This window comes from Helianthus annuus, chromosome 10 (assembly GCF_002127325.2).
Source record: "Helianthus annuus cultivar XRQ/B chromosome 10, HanXRQr2.0-SUNRISE, whole genome shotgun sequence".
Taxonomy (NCBI): domain Eukaryota; kingdom Viridiplantae; phylum Streptophyta; class Magnoliopsida; order Asterales; family Asteraceae; genus Helianthus; species Helianthus annuus.
In genome coordinates, this window is record NC_035442.2 from 102322876 (window position 1) to 102343301 (window position 20426).

General features: G+C 34.0%; 1 protein-coding gene across 1 annotated transcript; it reads left to right on the forward strand.

The window, feature by feature from the left end:
* Window positions 1–323: 323 nt before the first annotated feature.
* Window positions 324–7590, forward strand: LOC110885243 (long chain acyl-CoA synthetase 6, peroxisomal). Its single transcript, XM_022132925.2, has 23 exons — window positions 324–655; window positions 1106–1166; window positions 1235–1312; window positions 1398–1469; window positions 1547–1628; window positions 1720–1825; window positions 1911–1987; window positions 2095–2139; window positions 2242–2328; window positions 2422–2511; window positions 2847–2926; window positions 3339–3432; window positions 3523–3611; window positions 3702–3790; window positions 4407–4536; window positions 4628–4746; window positions 4925–5048; window positions 5142–5228; window positions 5693–5796; window positions 5887–5972; window positions 6217–6303; window positions 6747–6833; window positions 7341–7590. The coding sequence occupies exons 1-23, from the start codon at window positions 535–537 to the stop codon at window positions 7437–7439; spliced, it is 2094 nt and encodes a 697-aa protein (XP_021988617.1). The 5' UTR covers window positions 324–534; the 3' UTR covers window positions 7440–7590.
* Window positions 7591–20426: the final 12836 nt, after the last annotated feature.

The following is a 20426-nucleotide window of genomic DNA, read 5'->3' on the forward strand; positions in this document are numbered from 1 at the left end:
TTTCCCCTTCATGAAAAGGGAGGAAAAAGACAGAAAAAACTGGATGTTGATTGAAAAATCTGACCAGATTTTGATTTTAGATGAAAATGACCATAAAATTGAAACCACGGTGATTCAGATTCAAAAGATTTGAATTTTGAACTAAAATGAAAAAAAATGATAAAACCTCATAAACCATTTTTACATTTTACTCTAGATTTAATGAAATAAAACATGAATGATTTAATCCTGTATAATATACTTTTTATTCAAAACAAATAATTATAAAATCAATGATTAACTTCCAAAGTAGCATTAGTTACCACCAATCTTGTTCGACAAAATATGAATCCTTAAAAAGTTTTGACTCCAATTTACGCCGGCACACATTTCTTGAAAGATTATCTACGTTTCATACTCCCCTCCAAAAGTAGACATCATCTGACCTCCAATAATCCATTCCCATTTTTAACTTCATCCAAATCACCATTCCCCCATTCAAATATTATTTAATTCAATATCAACTATTCAGTTTCAATCTGCAACAACACTTCAATGGAGTCTAAAGCCACTCGCCGTCTTCAAACAATTCACAACCACATTACCTCCGCCGCCGCCGCCGCCGGTCCACCGCCGTTGGTGCAACCCAACCACACTGCCGGAGAGTTCTTCAATGGTATGTTGTCTGATTTGTTTGTGTTAACTTACCCCTTTTATGAATCTCGATGACTTTATTCTGATTTCTCAGATTCCCAGAATTTTTTTGGGGATTATTTGCTTTTAAAGATACCTTAAAAAGTAGGGATTTAATCATAAATTAGGGTTCTGTATGCAAATTATTCTCCTTTTTGATTTGCATTTTATTATCAAGATTTCTGATTTTAATTGTTGTTTTATTCTTTAGCTGCATTTTGTGTTATCCTGATCACTGTACAGTAGATGTCACAAAAAAAAAAAAAAAAAAATATAAAAAAAAAAAAACTGATTGTTGGTTTGTAATATCGGATTTTGATATAGCTGTATTTTGTGTTATCCTGATCACTGTACAGTAGATGTCACAAAAAAAAAAAAAAAAAAAAAAACCCTGATTGTTGGTTTGTAATATCGGATTTTGATATTATTGCAGAGCAAGGGTACAGTGTTGTTCTTCCAGAAAAATTGAATACAGGAAAGTGGAATGTTTACAGGTATTGATTGCGAAAAATCAAAGGTTACATGGGTCGAAGTAACTTTTAACGATTTGGTTTCGTGACAGATCTATAGCTTCTCCTTTGAAGTTGATCACTACATTTCCTGATCACCCCGAAATTCGTACCTTGCATGATAATTTTGTGTAAGTTTGTTAGTTCACAAAGATTTTTGTATAATGCAATTTTTTTTGCTGATTCTGATCGGCTTTTGCTACAATTTTATTATAGGTATGCATCAGAAGCCTTTAGTGATTACAATTATTTGGGTACACGGGTTCGTCCGGATGGAACTGTTGGCGAGTAAGTTAATCAGTCGTCTTACTTGTCACGCAAGTGACGTCCGTTTTTTTTTTTAATCGTTCCGCGTCTGTTTACAGCTACAAGTGGACAACTTACGGGGAAGCAGCCACAGCTCGGGCGGCTATCGGCTCTGGATTAGTGGCCCATGGAATACCAAAGGCATGTCACGCGTATAGTACTTTTTATATTCAAGTTATATGTTATTTTTATTTAAGTGATTAATTTGCCGAATTGGTTAATATTGCATCAGGGATCATGTATTGGAATATATTTTATCAACAGACCAGAGTGGATAATTGTTGACCATGCTTGCTCTGCATATTCTTACGTATCTGTGCCCTTATACGATACCCTTGGTTTGTCGCGTGCTTTTTTTATAAATAATTTTAATCTCTTATATGTTGCGGATGTGTAAAAGTGTAGTAATGCTTAATCTTGTAGGCCCGGATGCTGTTAAGTTTATTGTGAACCATTCTTCTGCACAAGCCATATTTTGTGTGCCACAAACATTGCATAGTGTACGTTTAATAATATCTTATTAGTCAATTCGACGTTTTTTGACTAAAAAGCTATTATGACTTTAGTGAAATTTTAACCGTACGCGCCTAACATTTTGACATTTCAGTTGTTGAGCTTTTTGTCCGAGATTCCTTCTGTCCGTTTGATAGTGGTATAACCGCAAATTATTCGATTTAGTTTCTTATTATTTACAAAAAAAGTTTGTTTCATATTTACAATTTAAAAGATTTAAAATCTTCAAGAACTAATGTAGGTGGTTGGAGGTGTTGATGAGCTGATGCCATCGCTTCCATCAGCAACAGGCGTTAAGGTGGTATCATTTTCACAACTAATTACTCAGGTAATCCAATATCTTTTTTTTTCTTTCGACAAAAACTTGATTTCCGCCTTTTGCTTACTAACTTCTCTGTCGAATAAATCGGTGCTTTTTTAGGGTACTAGCAACCATTACCCCTTTTGTCCACCAAAACCGGAGGATGTTGCTACAATATGCTATACAAGTGGTACAACTGGGACACCAAAGGTTTGTCACTTATACTTTACGGTTAATACCAATACTATAAAAATTAAAAAACCAGTATGCTAACTTATTTTTTTCGAAAAATTTCCAAAACCTATTTTTGGTGTTAAGTTTACCTGAAAAAATTTACATGAAAAAAATCACTAAACTAATGTTTGTGTATTAAAGTCCCTAAACTTGTCTAAAATGCACGTCTTTGTGTATTATTTTTATAAAATAATGACTTGTTTGTTAACTCTTGAATTGGTCAAAATATGACAAAGGTATTCAATATTTCCGAATTCTTTAATATACAAAAACTAGTATTTTGATTTATTTTTATTTTCTTACATTATTAGGGGGCTGTACTTTCCCATGGAAACTTAATTGCAAATGTTGCTGGTGGAAGTCTTGGAATTAGATTCTATCCGTCGGATGTGTGAGTATTAAATATTAATCACCTCGTACGAATAGTTGTTAATAGCGACCATAGCGGTCGCTATAGCGCGCTTTATGGCGATGCGACTATGTGTCGCTATGTTGGTTATGGCGATGAATAGCGAGCTTAGCGACAGTATGGGTTTTTTTTTTGATGTTAATATCAATTAGATATAGCTATAAAATAGCTGGATTTATAGGTTTTTGTTAAATATACATATAAAAATTTTCAAAATTCTTTTTCTAGTGTAATCGCTATTTATAAAATAGCCGTCGCTATTTGTCGCTATTCGCTACGTAGCCTATAGGTGCCTTGTCGCTATTCGCCATCGACAACTATGCTCGTACACTTAAGACGCCAATTTTTCATCATAATCCGAGTTATTTCCTTATAACTTATTCTTATTCGACAGTTATATATCTTATCTTCCCTTGGCACACATTTATGAAAGAACGAACCAGATTATATTGGCGTACTATGGTGGCTCTGCTGGATTTTATCAAGGAGTAAGAAACTAATATAGTTATTTCGGTTAATTACGTAATGAGAAAATATCCCATATTTGTTAGCTTCATGTCGCGTTTTCATTCGTGTAGGACAACTTGAAGTTATTGGATGACATGGCTTTATTAAAACCGACGATTTTCTGCAGCGTTCCTCGGTTATATAACAGAGTATATGATGGGTATGATTAGATGAACAGAATGATTTATTCTGCAATCAATACAGTACAGTTTATTTAATGCTGACTCAGCCAGCCATGTGGTTTTTGCAGCATTATGAATGCAGTGAAATCATCTGGTGGTTTGAGGGAAAAGTTGTTTAATGCTGCATATAATGCAAAGAGGCAAGCATTAATTAAAGGTAACATATATATTTATAAAACTTTAAATATAAATAATATATAAAACAAGGGGTATATCATTTTGGCAAGCGCAACCAGTTAAGTTTATAAGGTTAGGGGTGCAAGCGAGCCGAGCCGAGCCCAAGCTCGAGCTCGTTTAACATATGAAAGCTCGAGCTCAAGCTCGGCTCGATTTGAGCTTTATTTCTAAAGCTCGAGCTCGGCTCGAAGGTAATTTTTCAAGCTCGAGCTCGGCTCGGACTCGACTCGTTTAGTATTTATTAATTAATTTATATTAATTATAATTATTATTCTACATATAATTTAGTTATTTTTTTATATTTATATAAATGGTAATTATTATTCTATAAATATATGTTTAGTATATTAATAGAAAAATATATAAACAGAAAGCTCGTTTAGGCTCGCGAGCCGGATCGAGCTCGATAAGCGAAGCTCAGGCTCGGGCTCGTTTACTAAATGAGCTTGTTTTTAGGCTCAGGCTCGAGCTCGAGCTCGTTTAAGCTCGGCTCGTTCGAGCTTTTTTTCGAGCCGAGCTCAAGTAGCTCGCGAGTAGCTCGGCTCATTTGCACCCCTAGTTTATATTTTAAGATTTCTGATAGTTATTTTTTATAGGCAAGAACGCATCTCCAATGTGGGACCGATTAGTGTTTGACAAAATAAAAGCGAAACTTGGCGGACGGGTTCGTTTTATGGTTTCAGGGGCGTCTCCGTTGTCTGCTGATGTCATGGATTTTCTTAAAGTGTATGTTAGTTTTCAATATTTTATTATTTATCACAAAAGGTCATATATTCATATTATTAATTATTTTAACAGAAAACTAACATGTTTTCAGGTGCTTTGGTTGTCCTGTATCTGAGGGGTATGGAATGACCGAGAGTTCTTGTGTTATAACGTTTATGAATGTCAACGATGTCACCTCAGGTCACGTGGGCGCTCCTAATGCTGCTTGTGGTCAGTTTTTTTCTTTTTCAATAAAATATATTAGAAGCTATAGTTTGCTATTCTCACTAATTTAGTAGGAGTGTTAAAACATATAAAAGTATGAAATGTCAATTATAGTCTCGATCATAAGATAACAATAATAATAAAATTAATATTCTAATTTTTTTTTAATAATTTCTTGTTTCAGAAGTAAAGCTTGTAGATGTTCCGGAAATGAACTATACATCCTATGATCAACCATATCCTCGTGGAGAGATCTGCGTGAGAGGACCGATTGTCTTTCAAGGCTACTACAAAGATGAAGTGCAAACGTATAATTAAGTCTTGATTGTGTATCTTTAAATGTGTGTATTATACCGAGTTTTGTGTTGATTGGTTAATTTACATCTATTTAATTTGATCAGGAGAGAAGTAATCGATGAAGAAGGATGGCTTCATACCGGAGACATAGGATTATGGTCACCTGGAGGCCGCTTAAAGATCATTGACCGGTAAGACATGTCGTCGGTTAACGGGTCTAATAGATTCAGGTCAAAACGGGTCAGTTTTGTATGGATCAGGTCGAATCCATACAAAAATGATTACAAAAACTATATTTATTTCAAAGATAGTTTAATTCTTTGAACATAATGATCTAGGAGGTTTTAACTTTATGCTTTGTTTGACCCATTAGAGATAACGCGCAACCCAAATCCATTTGTAAGTAAACGGGTCGAATTTGCCACCAACAGGATTATGACCTATAAGTATTTTATTAATTATATATTTTCTTATTATCAGGAAATAGAATATTTTAACGGGTCGAATTTGCCACCAATAGGACTATGACCTATAAGTATTTTATTAATTATATATTTTCTTATTATCAGGAAATAGAATATATTAACGGGTCGAATTTGCCACCAATAGGATTACGACCTTTAAGTGTTATATTAATTATATTTCATAATATCAGGAAAAAGAACATTTTCAAATTGGCACAAGGAGAGTACATAGCTCCCGAGAAAATCGAGAACGTATATGCGAAGTGCAAATTTGTGGCACAATGCTTTGTTTATGGTAAGAAATTTAAGGATTTATTAATTTGGTTATATCTTTGTTAATTGTTTCATATTTCTTAAAGTTTTATTTATTATTGGTTGAAAATAGGCGACAGCTTCAACTCTTTTTTAGTTGCTATTGTCTGTGTGGACCCTGATATGCTCAAAGCATGGGCTGCTAAGGAAGGAATAAAGGTGACAATTTATATTTATTTTTGCTTTTGATCTTAGTAGAAATTGAACGGCAGAATATATATGTTTAAACTAAAATATGATTAGGAAATAATTAAACTTCAGTTGCATTTAATATGTTTTATATATTTGACCAAGACGGCAAATTCCCGCACACTGCTTATAACCCTGTTCTTTGAATCTACACTTTGTTACAAAAGATTACAAATTTCACATTTTATATTAAAACTTATTCTATGACTTGTAGTTTGAAAGTTTGGAACAACTGTGCAATGACCCGCGGGCAAGAAAAGCTGTCCTTGCCGACATGGATGCAGTTGGAAAGGAAGCTCAGGTAACGCTTCTCTGCTAACTTGCTTTTGTTCTATCTTATCAGTCAAATGTGATTAGTAAAATCAAATTATTTCAATAATATTATTTTTTTAAAATAAAAGGTTTAAGGGGTTTTATGTATTAAATTAGGCTTTGGCCAACATTCGATTCATATGACATGTTTCCTTTTTACCAATCTTTTTTTGTAGATTTTACCTGTTTAACCCGTTAGAGATATAAGCCTGAATTGACCCATTAGTTAGGAAAATGATTGAAATTGCCACCACTAGAGAAGACCGGCCTACTACGTTTTGTAATAAACCCTCAAGTAATTCTAGTTGGCAGTGTTAAGCTTGATCATTAATCTGTGTTTGTTTCTTTTAGCAAATTAGCTATCCATTTTTACGTATTTATGAATAATTTGTCATCTTTGCTCGATGTCACAAATATTGTTATTGTATGCAGCTGAGAGGTTTCGAGTTTGCAAGATCCGTCACTTTGGTAGCCGAACCATTCACCATGGAAAATGGTCTGCTTACTCCAACATTTAAGGTAAGTATTAACATACCAAATATGACCCATGTGCTTATGAGTGAATTGATACGGGTTTACGGGTCAAAAGGGTAAAATAATAAAAAAAAATTTGAAAATAAAAATGGTACAAATAATCAAACTAGTCAAAATAGTTCAAGTTGCTCAAAACTTATTATATATGTTTCGACCCATTTACTTATTAGTGGGTTAATACGGGTTTTGTTTTATCTGAAACGGGTCAAAAAGGGATAATAACATGTCAGCTGAAAAAAAATAAAAACGAGACAAATGAATCAAATAAGTCAACTAGTTGAAAGTCGCCTAAAATGTATTTTTAGTCCTTTTTTAAGACACTAATTATTATAGAGCATTCAAATGTTTTAGCGAAAAACGACTGACCCATACAAGAAAACACTCGTTTTGATCTCTTGACCCCCCATTTTGCTACCGCTACAACATTTTTGTAAAGATGATTATGAATGTTAAAATTAAAAATTCGCAACTAATAGATGAACATTGGTGCAGGTTAAGAGGCCACAAGCAAAGGCACACTTTGCGAAAGCTATAGCTGATATGTATGAAGAGGTTGCGGCATCCGAATCCTCAGGCAAAAGAGTTCTTTGAAACCAACATGATTCTATACAAAAGCCATATTCATCTTATATTGGAATTTGTAGTATATTCTGAATTTCTGATCATATTGTGATGTTTAAAAACGTTTTTTAAACATATTTTCTCTAAAGACATCATTTTATAAATCTCTTTTCCTAATTAATTTAAAATAAAGAGGGTCTTTTTTTTTTTTTTTAAACCTAACTTATCATTAACATATTTAATCTACAATACTACAACAAAAATTGATAATGTACACAATGTCACAAATAGTACAATTTCGTGACATCCATTTTAGGAGCCACAATAGAGGTCTCACAGATATTCAAATAATGCATAAAAAATACCCTCAGCACGAGTTTGGAGGCTACTCTGATCATGTGAAAGAAGAAAATTTCTTGAATAAAACGAAATAATTTAATAAATTATCCAATATTTCCAAAAGTCAAACAAATCAATTGAGAGGAAGAGATCTTGGTTAAGTCCTGTAGACAAATAGGGGGAATAAAAAGAAATTTGCGATTAAAGTGATCCACATATCTTTGTGTTGACTTTATACCTGTAACTTTATTATTGAATTAATATTAATATTATTAATAATAAGTAATAAATGAAAATAGTTATTAAAAACATATGTCATTGACATTACAAAGAAATCAGATATTCAATAAAGATTTTATAAGATTTTTAGAACAAACTTGACTTCCACAATAACTATGTTTTTTTTTTAACGACGAATTTCTTTTAATTTATGTGGGACTTGAATCCAATACTTCTCCATACTAAGATATTTAAAGATTTTGCCTTTGCCAATGAATCACCATCCCATTAGTCCAAAATAACTATTTTCATCAAGTAAGAATATGCTATGGATATAAAATATAGATTTAATAAAAAAATATGTTACAAGAATAAATTAGGTTTTTTTTTTTAGAAAGTAAATGTTATCTTCGAGTTTCCTTTGAAATTTTTCGAGTTTCCATTCATCACTTATATTGAGGTCAAAAGAACCGCCAAAATCTGCTTCACATAGGCCATTAGCCAATAGAAATTTCATAAATTATAACACAAGCAAAAGTTGTAGTTCTGTAATTGCATAGAGAATACAATATCAGTTGTAATATTATAGTTTTAATTGTGATATATGAGAAAATTGTTTAACCGTATAATTTTCTCTCTTATATATGATCATCCCTACATAAAAATGTTTGACTGATTTTGTTACAAACGTGCTTCATGAGAATTGTGTTCATCATGTAAGAAAATATCTTTAAATAATGATTAATGACTATAAGATAGATCCTCCAAAATGTAATATGAAAATGATAAAATAGGAGGCTCCACCTCAAATCTCATTTGTTTCACTTTGTCTACGGTAGAGATACCAAGCATAAGGAATATTTGGCCTCAAATACCATAAACATGCTTCAGCAAACTCACACTACTTCTATATACGTCCAATTCAGTCCAGAGAAATAAGAGTCACATGGAAATTAATACTCCAAACTTATATTGAAGTCAAAAGAACCGCCAAAATCTGCTTCCATAGGTCATTAGCCAACAGAAATTTGATAAATTATAACACAAGTAAGTTATAGTTCTGCAATTACATAGAGGAATACTATATCAATTGTAATATTGTTGAAATATATAAATATATATGTTTTATTCAATTCAATATCTAATATATATTTCCTCCCTTTTGTTTTATGTTTTGTTTTGAGGTATTTGGACTGCTTATAAAGTTTGGGTTGCTTTGGATGGCTTAGGGCTCACGTACAAGGGAATCCTCCGACTATTTATCACTGCCTTGGGATCCTGGCTGAATACACAACAAATCTCTCACATCTCTGTTGTCTTCTTTTCTCCCTTGAACATTCATCTCTTAGGGTTTTTGTCCCTTTGTCTGTTCGAGAGATTCTTGGTCTTGTTTTGATCAATACTTTGTGCAGATCATACAGTTGATGATCTGCCCAGTTTAAGCTTTGTTTCAACGGTGGTTTGTATCGTTTTTTGTTCTTTGTTTTGCTTGAAGACTTCTGTACCTACTTGGTCATTTTATAAGAGATTTGCTGTTCTTTATATCGTGTTTATCACATGGTATCAGAGCCATAAGTGGCTCTTGGGTGATTCATCTTCCACTGCTGCTTCCATGAAGTATATCAATCGTAGATCTGTGTGCGATTCAAGGGAATCCAAGGAGTCTTGGTGGTTCCTTTGATTCTGCCGACTCCGGATTGTCTTTGTTGTGTCCGTGGTTTTCGTGAAGCTGTGTTTGGGGTTCTTCCTCAATTCCAGTTGATCATTTTTTGGTGCTCATGCATCTCAGAAGATTGAAACCCTAATCTAGGGTTTCCGCGTGTCTATTGAAAGGGTTCTTGTTGGTCTCTTTTACAGGGCAAACCAACAGAACTTTCATTGGTATTCTTAGCTTATAATCAGGCTTGTAACCCTAAGTGAAGGTTACAAGTCTGGTTACTAGAGTTACACACACCCATTGTGAGATTGTTCTATGTCTGTCCTTTTATTTTATTTTATTTTTATCCTTTTTTGCATCACTGAGTCTGTGAGTCTAGGCATATTGATACCGGGTTTAGCAAGATCGGTTTGATTATTGGGATACAGAGAGAGTCCACTCTATCATTTGTTCTGTTCAGTTTGTGTGTTAAAGCTCCCTGAATACTGTCTGCGGAGGCACCTTTGAGTGACGAACCTCTAATCGGATCGTTGTTTAGGTTTTGTTGGTCTTTGTGTTATTAGTGGTTGTTTATTGTCTTGATTGTTTCTTGACTGGTTCTATCTGCCTTACTTGTGTTTTTTTAATTGTTATTCTGTTTACTCTATTTGTGCTATTCTGATTGATCTATTTTATCTACTATGCCTGGCGATGATAATGTGATTATTACTGATACTGTGACATCCTCTAGTGCTACCCTAGTTAACAAGATTGATGCTGGTGATCCATTGTTCCTTCACCCCAGTGACTCTGCCAATTTGTCTATAGTTAGTGTGAAACTTAAAGGGTCAGAGAATTATAGGATTTGGCCCAATGCTATGTATCTTGCCTTACATGTTAAGAATGGGTTTATTGATGGTACTTGTCTTAGGTCTAAAATTGATGAGGTTTTGGGTAGACAGATGGATAGATGCAACTCTATTGTTCTTACTTGGATTCTAACTCTGTGTCTGAAGAATTGTATCTTGGTCTAGTTTATTCTAAAATTGCTTCTGATGTATGGAGAGATTTAAAGGAGACTTATGATAAGATAGATGGATCTGTTGTGTTTAATCTGTATCAAAAGATCAACTCTTTTAGTCAAAATGGCATGCCTGTCTCAGAATATTATCGTAAGTTGAATTGCATGTGGAAGCAATTAGATCAATTACTTGCTTTACCTGCCTGTTCTTGTGATGCATCTAAACAATTTAATGATTTTAATCATCTTATAAAGCTGATGCGGTTCTTAATGGGTCTCGATAGTTCATATCAGTCTGTGAGAACAAATTTGTTAACTAAAGAAAACTCTTCCTTCTGTGAAGGATGTTTTTTCAGTTATCTCTAAAGAAGAGTCTCATCTACATTCTAAACATTTTTCTGATAAAAACCCTAATAGTGCTGTTGGTTTTGCTGTTAAGGCTAATCAAACTGTTGAGTCAAAGAAAAAAGGTGTAAAAACTCCTAACCCTAATCTCAAATGTTCTCATTGCAATAAGACTGGTCTTACTATTGAGAAGTGTTTTGAACTTGTTGGCTATCCTTCTTGGATGAAATCAAAACCTGGTGGGAACAAGGGTAACATGGTTAGTAATAATGTTAATGCTGATACTACTGATATCTCTTCTGTTGTGAGTTCTCTAACAAATATTCAGATAGCCCAACTGCTTTGTCTCTTGAATGATAAACCTAGGGGTGATTCTCAGGGTAGTAATTTTGCTGGTATGTCTATTGTTTTTCAGACTTTGTTGAAAATGGAAAAAAAAGTAGGATGGATAATTGATTCTGGGGCTAACTAACATATGATAATGATTGATGATTGTCTTATTAATCAAAAGGATGTCACTGAATTTAATATTAAAGTTAAACACCCTAATGGCACTAGTGCCTAGGTAACTAAAATTGGGTGATATTAAATTAAGTGACAGGGTCATTCTTTACGATGTGTTTGTTGTGCCTAATTATTGTGTCAACTTAATCTCTGTTCATAAACTTGCTAGAGATTGTAAGCTTATTGTTTCTTTTGATGAAGATAATTGCTATATTCAGGATTCTCAAACAAAGAAAGTCCAGGTGATTGGTAATCAGTTTGATGGTCTATACTTCTGTGGTAGTTCTTCTGTTTCAAATAAGGTGTGTGATGCTAGTTGTGATGTTAACCTTTGGCATGCTATGTGACAACTCGTATTTCCAAACCCTTTCTTCCTGTACTGATCTTTTTATGTCTCGTTGTACATTATGATTTGATGATTGTAATGTGAACTAAAATGTATGTGCTAGTTGTATGTTTGAATTACTTGAATGTTATAAGTGAACTAGTGTCACATGTTCAATCGCACAAGACCTTTGAGTTGTACACCCCTACTCGACCACACACTCTCTCGTCGATATAATCCATGATTCTCGGCCCAAACAACTCATCAAGCCCAATACGTCCCAGGCCCAGAAACCCCCCTCCCCTCCTGTGCGCATATTTGTAGAAGTAAGCATAGTATTTTGGAGTTTTAGAAACATAATCAAACCCTAAGCTCTCCTCTTCTCCCTTACATACTTGACGGCTGCCATATTCCTTTCTCGAAGATTTTCGTGGCCTTCATCTTCTTTCTCTCAGTTAGTATATCGTTACCATTGCTTTATTCAATTCCCTGGTTATATGTGATTATATTGTTACATGCTATTGTGTTAAATTGTATCCTTACATGATGAGTCGTACTTAGGGTTGTATGCTCATAGAATCATCGATGAAACCACTTGAATCTAATCTAAAAGGACGATTGATGATGAATACTCACAAAACATATGGTTAGCCGTATCATGTGTTGGTCCGATTTGATTAATGATCATATATTTTAATAATCCTGATTGTATATGGTTATTATATGATTAAGGGTATGTATTTCAGTGTTATTAGTTCTGATGATGATCGACAATTAAGGTTTGTTTGAACATGAAAAATAACTGTTGTTTGATCCGATAAAACATGCCAAATTTGTTAACTGATGTTACGAGATTAATGGGGAATAAAGGAGGAAACCGGTTACAATGTTTGGGGTCTCGACAGAGATTGCGACTTGCAATCTCCGGTTTCGACTCGAGACCTTCGCGCTTTCGACTCATCATTAAACATCACAAAGCTGCAAGACTCGAGACCAGCTGGTTGCGACTCAAGACCAGCTTGGTCCTGACCCGAGACCTGACTCGAGACCAAGAGGTCTCGGAACAACGGTTTTGACTCGAGACCGCTATAGTTGCGAGTCGAGACCTTTTGTTCTCTACTGAGTTTCAATTTGCATGATTAATGGGCTACACATTCACTACATGGGTTTAGGTGAATGGGCTACACATTCTGAATGGATTGTATGTTACTGGGGCGCAATAGGGTGTACAACTGAGTCGTTATGTGCTTATGTGAACTGTGTGTGTAATGTGAGACCATGTATGCTTGATTCAATGGCTGGAATACGTGTATGTAAGTGTGACTTGATTATACGTATGACACTAATTATTATTAGGAACTACGTTAGGGTTTGGTTGACCGACTTGGAATATGTGACTTAATTTACCGAGCAAATCTAAGGTGAGTTCGCTACTCTTTGAGTATGCGTCCCAGTGGGTGGGACAATCAAATGGGTATTCCTGAGAGGAATATGTCTTTTCTGGGTTAAACTTGGATGTTGGATAATACACTCACTCCTATCACCCTAAGTCCCATCTTATACCGAATTAGTTACCTGAGAGGTAACGGGGTATTAGTTGATAGCGCTATTAGGCTTGGCAACCTCACACCGTACCTGAGAGGACGGGCATGAACTAATGACCTTAAAATCACGACTAATGTTCAACAGGACATTGGGGACGGGCAAACAAACTGACGCCATCTTGTGGTACTCGAGTTATTATCAACATTGTTTTAAACTGAACTAAACACTTGGCAACTAACGTTTTTACAAAACAGTGAACTCGCCAGCTTTGTGCTGATACACTTGTTGCATGCTCGCAGGTTGTTAGATTCTTGGATATGGAACTTGCTGTCTGGAATTGTTGGAGTGGTCATGGGTCGAGAAACTTGGAACATGTGACAAGACTATTGGTTTTCATACATCTAACTTTTGAACTTTGAACAATGATTTACATTATGCTTCCGCTGAACATGTTAACCTTTAAGTCATGTTTTGAGAATACTATAACATAATAAATGGGAACTTTTATCTAATATTTTGTTATTAGTTCAATGTGAATGGTGGCTGGATCCTAGTACGTCACACGCCTAGCAGAGTTTCCGCAGGTGGTATTTTGGGGTGTGACATGCTAGGTTAGGACATCTTACTGAACCAGTTCTGCATGTTTTAAAAAATAATTTGAATATTAAAACTAGTACTAAATTAGACACTTGTGAAACTTCTCCTAGAGCTAAATAGCATAGGGAGCCTTTTCCCTTAAGTGACCGTAAATCTAAGTTGTTGGGTGATCTTGTTCATCTTGATGTTTGGGGTCCCTATAGGGTTCAAAGTAGGGTTGGTTTTAGATACTTCCTTACTGTTGTAGATGATTTTACTAGGACTGTGTGGGTATTTCTCATGAAATCAAAAGATGAAGTCTTTTACCATATTAAAGGTTTTCATAATATGCTTAAAACTCAGTTTAGTAAAATAGTTAAAGTATTCAGGAGTGACAATGGTACTGAATTCACAAATAAACAAATGAATAATTTTTGTTATGAAAATGGTGTTATACATCAAACTTCATGTGTTCATACCCCACAGCAAAATGGGGTAGTTGAAAGAAAACATAGGCACCTGTGGAATGTGGCTAGAGCTTTACTCTTTCAAGGTGATTTTCCACTTAAGTTTTAGTCTGAATGTGTTCTTACTGCTACTTATCTAATTAACAGGACCTCTTCATCCGTTTTAAATGGGAAGTCTCCATATGACCTAGCGTATGGTTTTGCTCCTGTGTTAAGTCAACTTAGGGTTATAGGGTGCCTTTGTTTCAGCACCGTGTTAAATAATTTTGATAAGTTTAGCATACATGCTGAAAAATGTGTTTTGTTTGGATATTCAAATGAAAAAAAGGGATATAAACTTTGGAGTCTTGATCAAAAAATAATGTTTTATTCTAGGGATGTCAGGTTTTATGAAACCGTATTTCCTTTTAAAGAAAAGAAAATGTCTTTTGATCTTGATACTTCTTTTGAAGTTAATACTTTAAATTTCTTTGATTTATCTGATTTAAACAATACTCAAAGCCCTAACATTGATCCAATTCCCAATGATGACAATATTCAAACAAGTACTTCATCAGGTCATGGGTCTGAGTAGTCTGGGATGGATTTAGATGTTACTTTAGGGATGGCTGATAATCAGCAACCTAGTAATGAAGAATCAGGACCAAATAGGGCTGAGCATGATACTAAATATGAAGACCATAATAATTCTGAGGGAGGAATTGAGGATCAAACTAGCACTGCTCTTAGGAGGTCTTCTCGAAACATTAAATTTCCGTCTAAACTTGATGATTATGCGGTTGATGGGAAAGCTAACTATGGTCTAGAAAGGGTCTTAAATTTTGCTAACTTGTCCCCTGAAGGTGTGTGTTTTGCTTCTGTCCTAAATAAAAGTTGTGAACCTAAAAACTATTTTGAAGCAAAATATGATAGTAATTGGGTTAATGCTATGAACTTAGAACTAGAAGCTTTACATAAATTTAACACTTGGAAAATTGTAGACTTACCACCTAATAGGAAAGCTATTGGGTGTAAGTGGGTTTATAAGATAAAGTACAAGTCAAATGGTGAAATAGAGAGATATAAGGCTAGACTTGTTGCTAAAAGGTTTAGTCAAAAGGAAGGCATTGATTTCTTTGATACTTTTTCACCTGTTGTAAAAATGGTCACTATTAGGTGTGTTTTGTCCATGGCTGTCCACTTTATCTGGGAAATATTCCAACTTGACATTAATAATGCTTTTCTTTATGGTGAGCTTAATGAAGAGGTTTATATGTGTTTGCCTGATGGTTATCGTCAATCTGTTAGGTCTAAAGTTTGTAGATTAAAAAAGTCTCTTTATGGCTTAAAACAAGCTCCTAGGATGTGGAATGAAAAGCTTGTTTATGTACTTCTTAATCTTGGTTTTGAACAAAGTAAGTGCGATCATTCCATGTTTGTTATGACAAAAGATTCTGGGTTTATTATTCTTCTTGTCTATGTGGATGATATTATTATAACTGGTAGTTGTTCAAAACAAGTTGATGAAATCAAACTTTTACTTAAGTCAAAGTTTTCAATAAAAGACTTGGGAAAGTTGCAATATTTTTTTGGGTAGTTGTTAGAAATACAACTAGTTTATGTTTAACTCAAAGAAAATATTGTTTAGATTTACTTGCTGAATTCGGTATGACTGGTTGTAAACCAGTCAGTTGTCTATAGACGCAACTCATGTTTTAACTCATTTATGTGAAAAGGATAATCAACCATTAACCAACATAACTGTTTAACAAAAACTTGTTGGAAAGTTGATTTACCTTTCTCACACTCGACTAGATATTGCATATTCTGTGCATTATCTTAGTCAGTTTATGCATTCGCCTACTCAAGCTCATTTTAAAATTGCATTAAGGCTGTTAAGGTGCTTAAAAGGTGCTCCTGGAAAGGGGATTTTGTTTAAAAAAGAGGACTCGTTGGGCATGAAGGCCTTTTCTGATTCAGACTGGGCTAAATGTTTAGGGTCTCGAAAGTCTATTACTGGGTTTTGTGTTTTTTAGGTAATAATCTTGTGCCATGGAAAAGTAAAAAGCAATCAATCGTTTCAAGATCTTCCGTTGAAGCAGAATATTGGTCAATGCGTGCTGCGACATGTCAGGTTATTGTGACACCCGGCTCTCAGGCCGTACCGTACAATAGTAATCTGTGTAGTGAACATGTAAAATGGCTGTTTGTGACTGATTGTGATGTTAATATATGATATTTGATGTGTTGGTAAATTTAGATGTATATAAAAATTATGTTGGCAACGATAAAACTAACGCTTATCGCGTAATGATTAAAATGCGAAATGAACGTCGGTGACCACCCGATCAGTGTTAAAATCCTAAAAATAGTCTGTTATGATTAGAATAATAATTTTAATCATATCCGCGAGGAAACATAAATTAAAACGCTAAGAAACTCTATTTTTCGAGTTTGAGCGCGCACCGCGCGATACTGCACGAATTAGACAAAATATTGTCAACGCAGCCTGTCAAGGCAATTGGTAATTATTTCAGTAATAATTTTAAGTGATTATTTTTATAGAATGATAAGAATTATTTAAAACGCACTAAAACGGGATTAAAACGCAAGATAAAATACCCGGTGTTCAGTAAAATACCTGTTTTTGAGCTAATATACATATAATATATGTATGTATGTATATATTTTATGTGAGAGAAGGGGGCTTAGGTGGCGGCATATAGGCAGCCCACCTTTGCCATATTTTTTGATTTCTTGCCAGGTGTTGTCTTGGAAATACAAGTTATCATTTAAAACATTCTCTACACTCTAAACATTCCATAAACCAAGATCAAAACTTCATTCTCTCTCTCTCTTACAAGCTCACGGCCGAACGCCCCCATGAACACTACCATTTCAGTTTTAAAATTCAAATCTTGAAGATTCAAGGGCTTTAAATGGTGATTTCAAGCTCATAAGGAAGTTTGGAGGTGATTTCAAGTGGATTCAAGCAAGAACAAGCCTCATATCACCATCTTTTCTCAAAAACCCACTTAGAAACTTTGGAGGTATAAACTTATTTTTAAAAATCACATTCTTGATTTTTAGTGATGATGGAGATGTTAGATGGTTTCTCTTGAACTTGGAATGAATCACAAACTTGTATCAAATAAAGAATGAAAGTTATGAGTGTGTGTGTATTTAGTTGTGTTTTGATTTTTGTTAAATGATCTTTGATTGATTTGAGTTGAATCTTGAAAAATGGATACATGCATGTGTTAAAAAGATATCATAAAAGAAGGTTCTAAAAGGGGTCATGTGATTGATGATGAATATGATAAAAAGAGAACTTTTGGAAGATCATATATGTGTATATGTGTGCCGTATATATATGTATATATGTATGCATGTATGTAAGCTATGTCACATGTACATTAATGAAGGAATATTTGCATTTATATGAAAATGATTTGGTGATAGTGAATGGATATGTTTTGATTCATATGAACATGACATAAATATGGTCTTTTGATGCATATTAAGATCATGTTAGATGATAATGTTATGACATGGGTATACTAGATGCATATACTTAGACATGCATGATGATATGTGATCTTAAAAGGTGATTTGAGTATGATTTAGTAAAAATCAGTTATGAGCAGATTATAAGCACTAAAATAAAGATATTTTAAAGTGTTCAGTGAGTTATAACTTTGTCATAATGTTTGCTAGCTTTGCATGTTGTACTTGGTGCATTAAAAGTTGTAAAATACGTGAAATCGCATGATTTATGTGACTTACACAAAAACTGAACTAATATGATTATAACCACTATTTTAATCAGTAACTAACATGTATTGTGTTAAAATATCAAGTCGTTTCGAGTTGGGATGATTATAGTAACGTTTAATGCAAAACTATGCGTTAAAACGGTCAAAAATCGGCTTTTCGAGTGATTTTTATAAAAATGATTTAGATCAGTAAGTAAACTGATATTTTTAGTTTAAAATAAGTATTTTAACTAATTTTAAGTTTACTTGGTGATTGGTTGGCCATACGTGACTTCTGACGCCCGAAAACGTTACCGAATCGCTAAAATACGCATTTTTCAATGTACACTAGTATGGGTAAAATTTTGGGTAAACCTTATGTGTTAAAATGTGTTATGTGATTTAAACATGAGAATGTGAAAGTACGTTAAGTTTTTAACATGATTTTGAAAATTTGGATTATGCATGTATACTTGTGCTTTTTGTGCGGTGAAAATCGCGTTAAATGTGTAACTTGTTTGTCGAGCATGAAATCTGATACATATGAGGAATTTTATGTATATTTGCTTTAGAAATGACAAAATAGATAAGTTAACAAGATTTCGCGTGTTTCGATGATAAATTATGTGAACGTTTATGTATATATATTACGACGCGCAAATCGTAGATATATTGCGTATAAACGGGAGTGTTAACGGATTTACACAATAATGGTCACCAATAAAATCGTTCAAGTCGCAAAATCATAAAAGTATATATATATGGACTCATATATATATATATATATATATATATATATATATATATATATATATATATATATATTAACGTGCCAACATAATAAAAAATGATAACTTTTCCAGAAAATCTCAAAGTTGTGAGACAATTCTAAGAAAACAGAGAAACTTAGGATTTTTGTGATGAATATTGATTTAAAAATCATTCCTCTATATATATTAGGACGTGTAGAAATCAATCGCTGGGATTGCGCTATATAAAATACGCACCCAAAGGTGAGTGTCACTAAACCCCTCTTTTACTGCTTTGTATATATTTTGGGGGTAGAACACACCAATAAAAAGGGTTTAATAATGTTTTTGGAATAAAACATACCTTTTTGATATAAATTAGAAAAATATGGATTTGTGAAAATATATGTTTCGGGGATGAAACGGTTTTTGTTGAATATGTGTTTCAGGGATGAAACGGTTTTGTTGAATATATTTGTTTCGGGATGAAACGGGGATTGGTACGGTGTTTCCGAGGCAAAACAGACCGTAAAGTTGGGACGGATGCCGGCCTGGTCTCAAGGGAAGGGGATTCAGGGGATTCGTACAACTTCGTGTATTAAATTTGTCATATTAGTAGGATATATATATATATATATATATATATTGTACGTGAGGCAGACATCATATTGGTCTCGAGTGGACCATGCACCCATGATGTCGTTTAATCAGCTAAGTATTGCACGCGAGGAATTGTTGGTAGATCTATCGGGTTGACAACCCCGTCGTGACCGGTCGCCCCGTGTCAAGTCAAACGACGAATTGATATTCTGTTTATTGTCTAGCTTTGATTATCCCTGCATGGTAAATATATAGTTCGTATTGTCTAGCTAACATACGAGTCTGAAAATTGACGCTATGAATTTAATATACTAAACCTGGGTAAGAGTGTTATTGTCGGGTTGTTGAACCGTGACGGAGGACCCATGGATTTTATTAAGGAAGTAAAATGGACTTTCTAAAAATTATATGGATGTTTTCAAATAAACACATAATCAGAAAGTTTTTCCTTTGGAATGAATTGTTTGTATGAGAATATGTGAACTACCTTCCTTTGTGTTGACACTTGATTTTAAAGTGTTCTACAGGTACTTGAGTTCGGCTTCGAGAATCATGGCGTATCTTGTGTTTGATGATGCATGTTGTTTTGTTTGAATATGTTGGATAACTTTTAAACTTTCTGGTACGTTTGTAATAAGATCCGCGAGGATCAAGACAACTTAACTTATGTGGTTGTGTCATGGTTTTTAAAATGTAATGTTTAATAACTTATGTTTTAAAATATGTCGAAATGTCCAACAAATAAGTGCATCGTTCAAGAAGATATAAATGGGCACCAACTTCCGTCACCACTACGTTTAATATTCCGCTGCGACGTTTTTGGGGTGTGACAGAAGTTGGTATCAGAGCCAATGGTTGTTTGCGAACTAGATGTTTTCGAGGGAAACACCAGACTTCAACCGAAGAATTTTGAGATATGAAGTCCAAAATTATCGAAGCCAAGAATTTTAAATAAAC

Coding starts and splice junctions, on each gene's coding strand:
- LOC110885243 (XM_022132925.2), top strand. CDS start 535: ATGGAGTCTAAAGCCACTCGCCGTCTTCAAACAATTCACAACCACATT. Junction 1,826..1,910: donor GCCCTTATACGATACCCTTG/GTTTGTCGCGTG, acceptor TTAATCTTGTAG/GCCCGGATGCTGTTAAGTTT. Junction 5,229..5,692: donor CGCTTAAAGATCATTGACCG/GTAAGACATGTC, acceptor TCATAATATCAG/GAAAAAGAACATTTTCAAAT.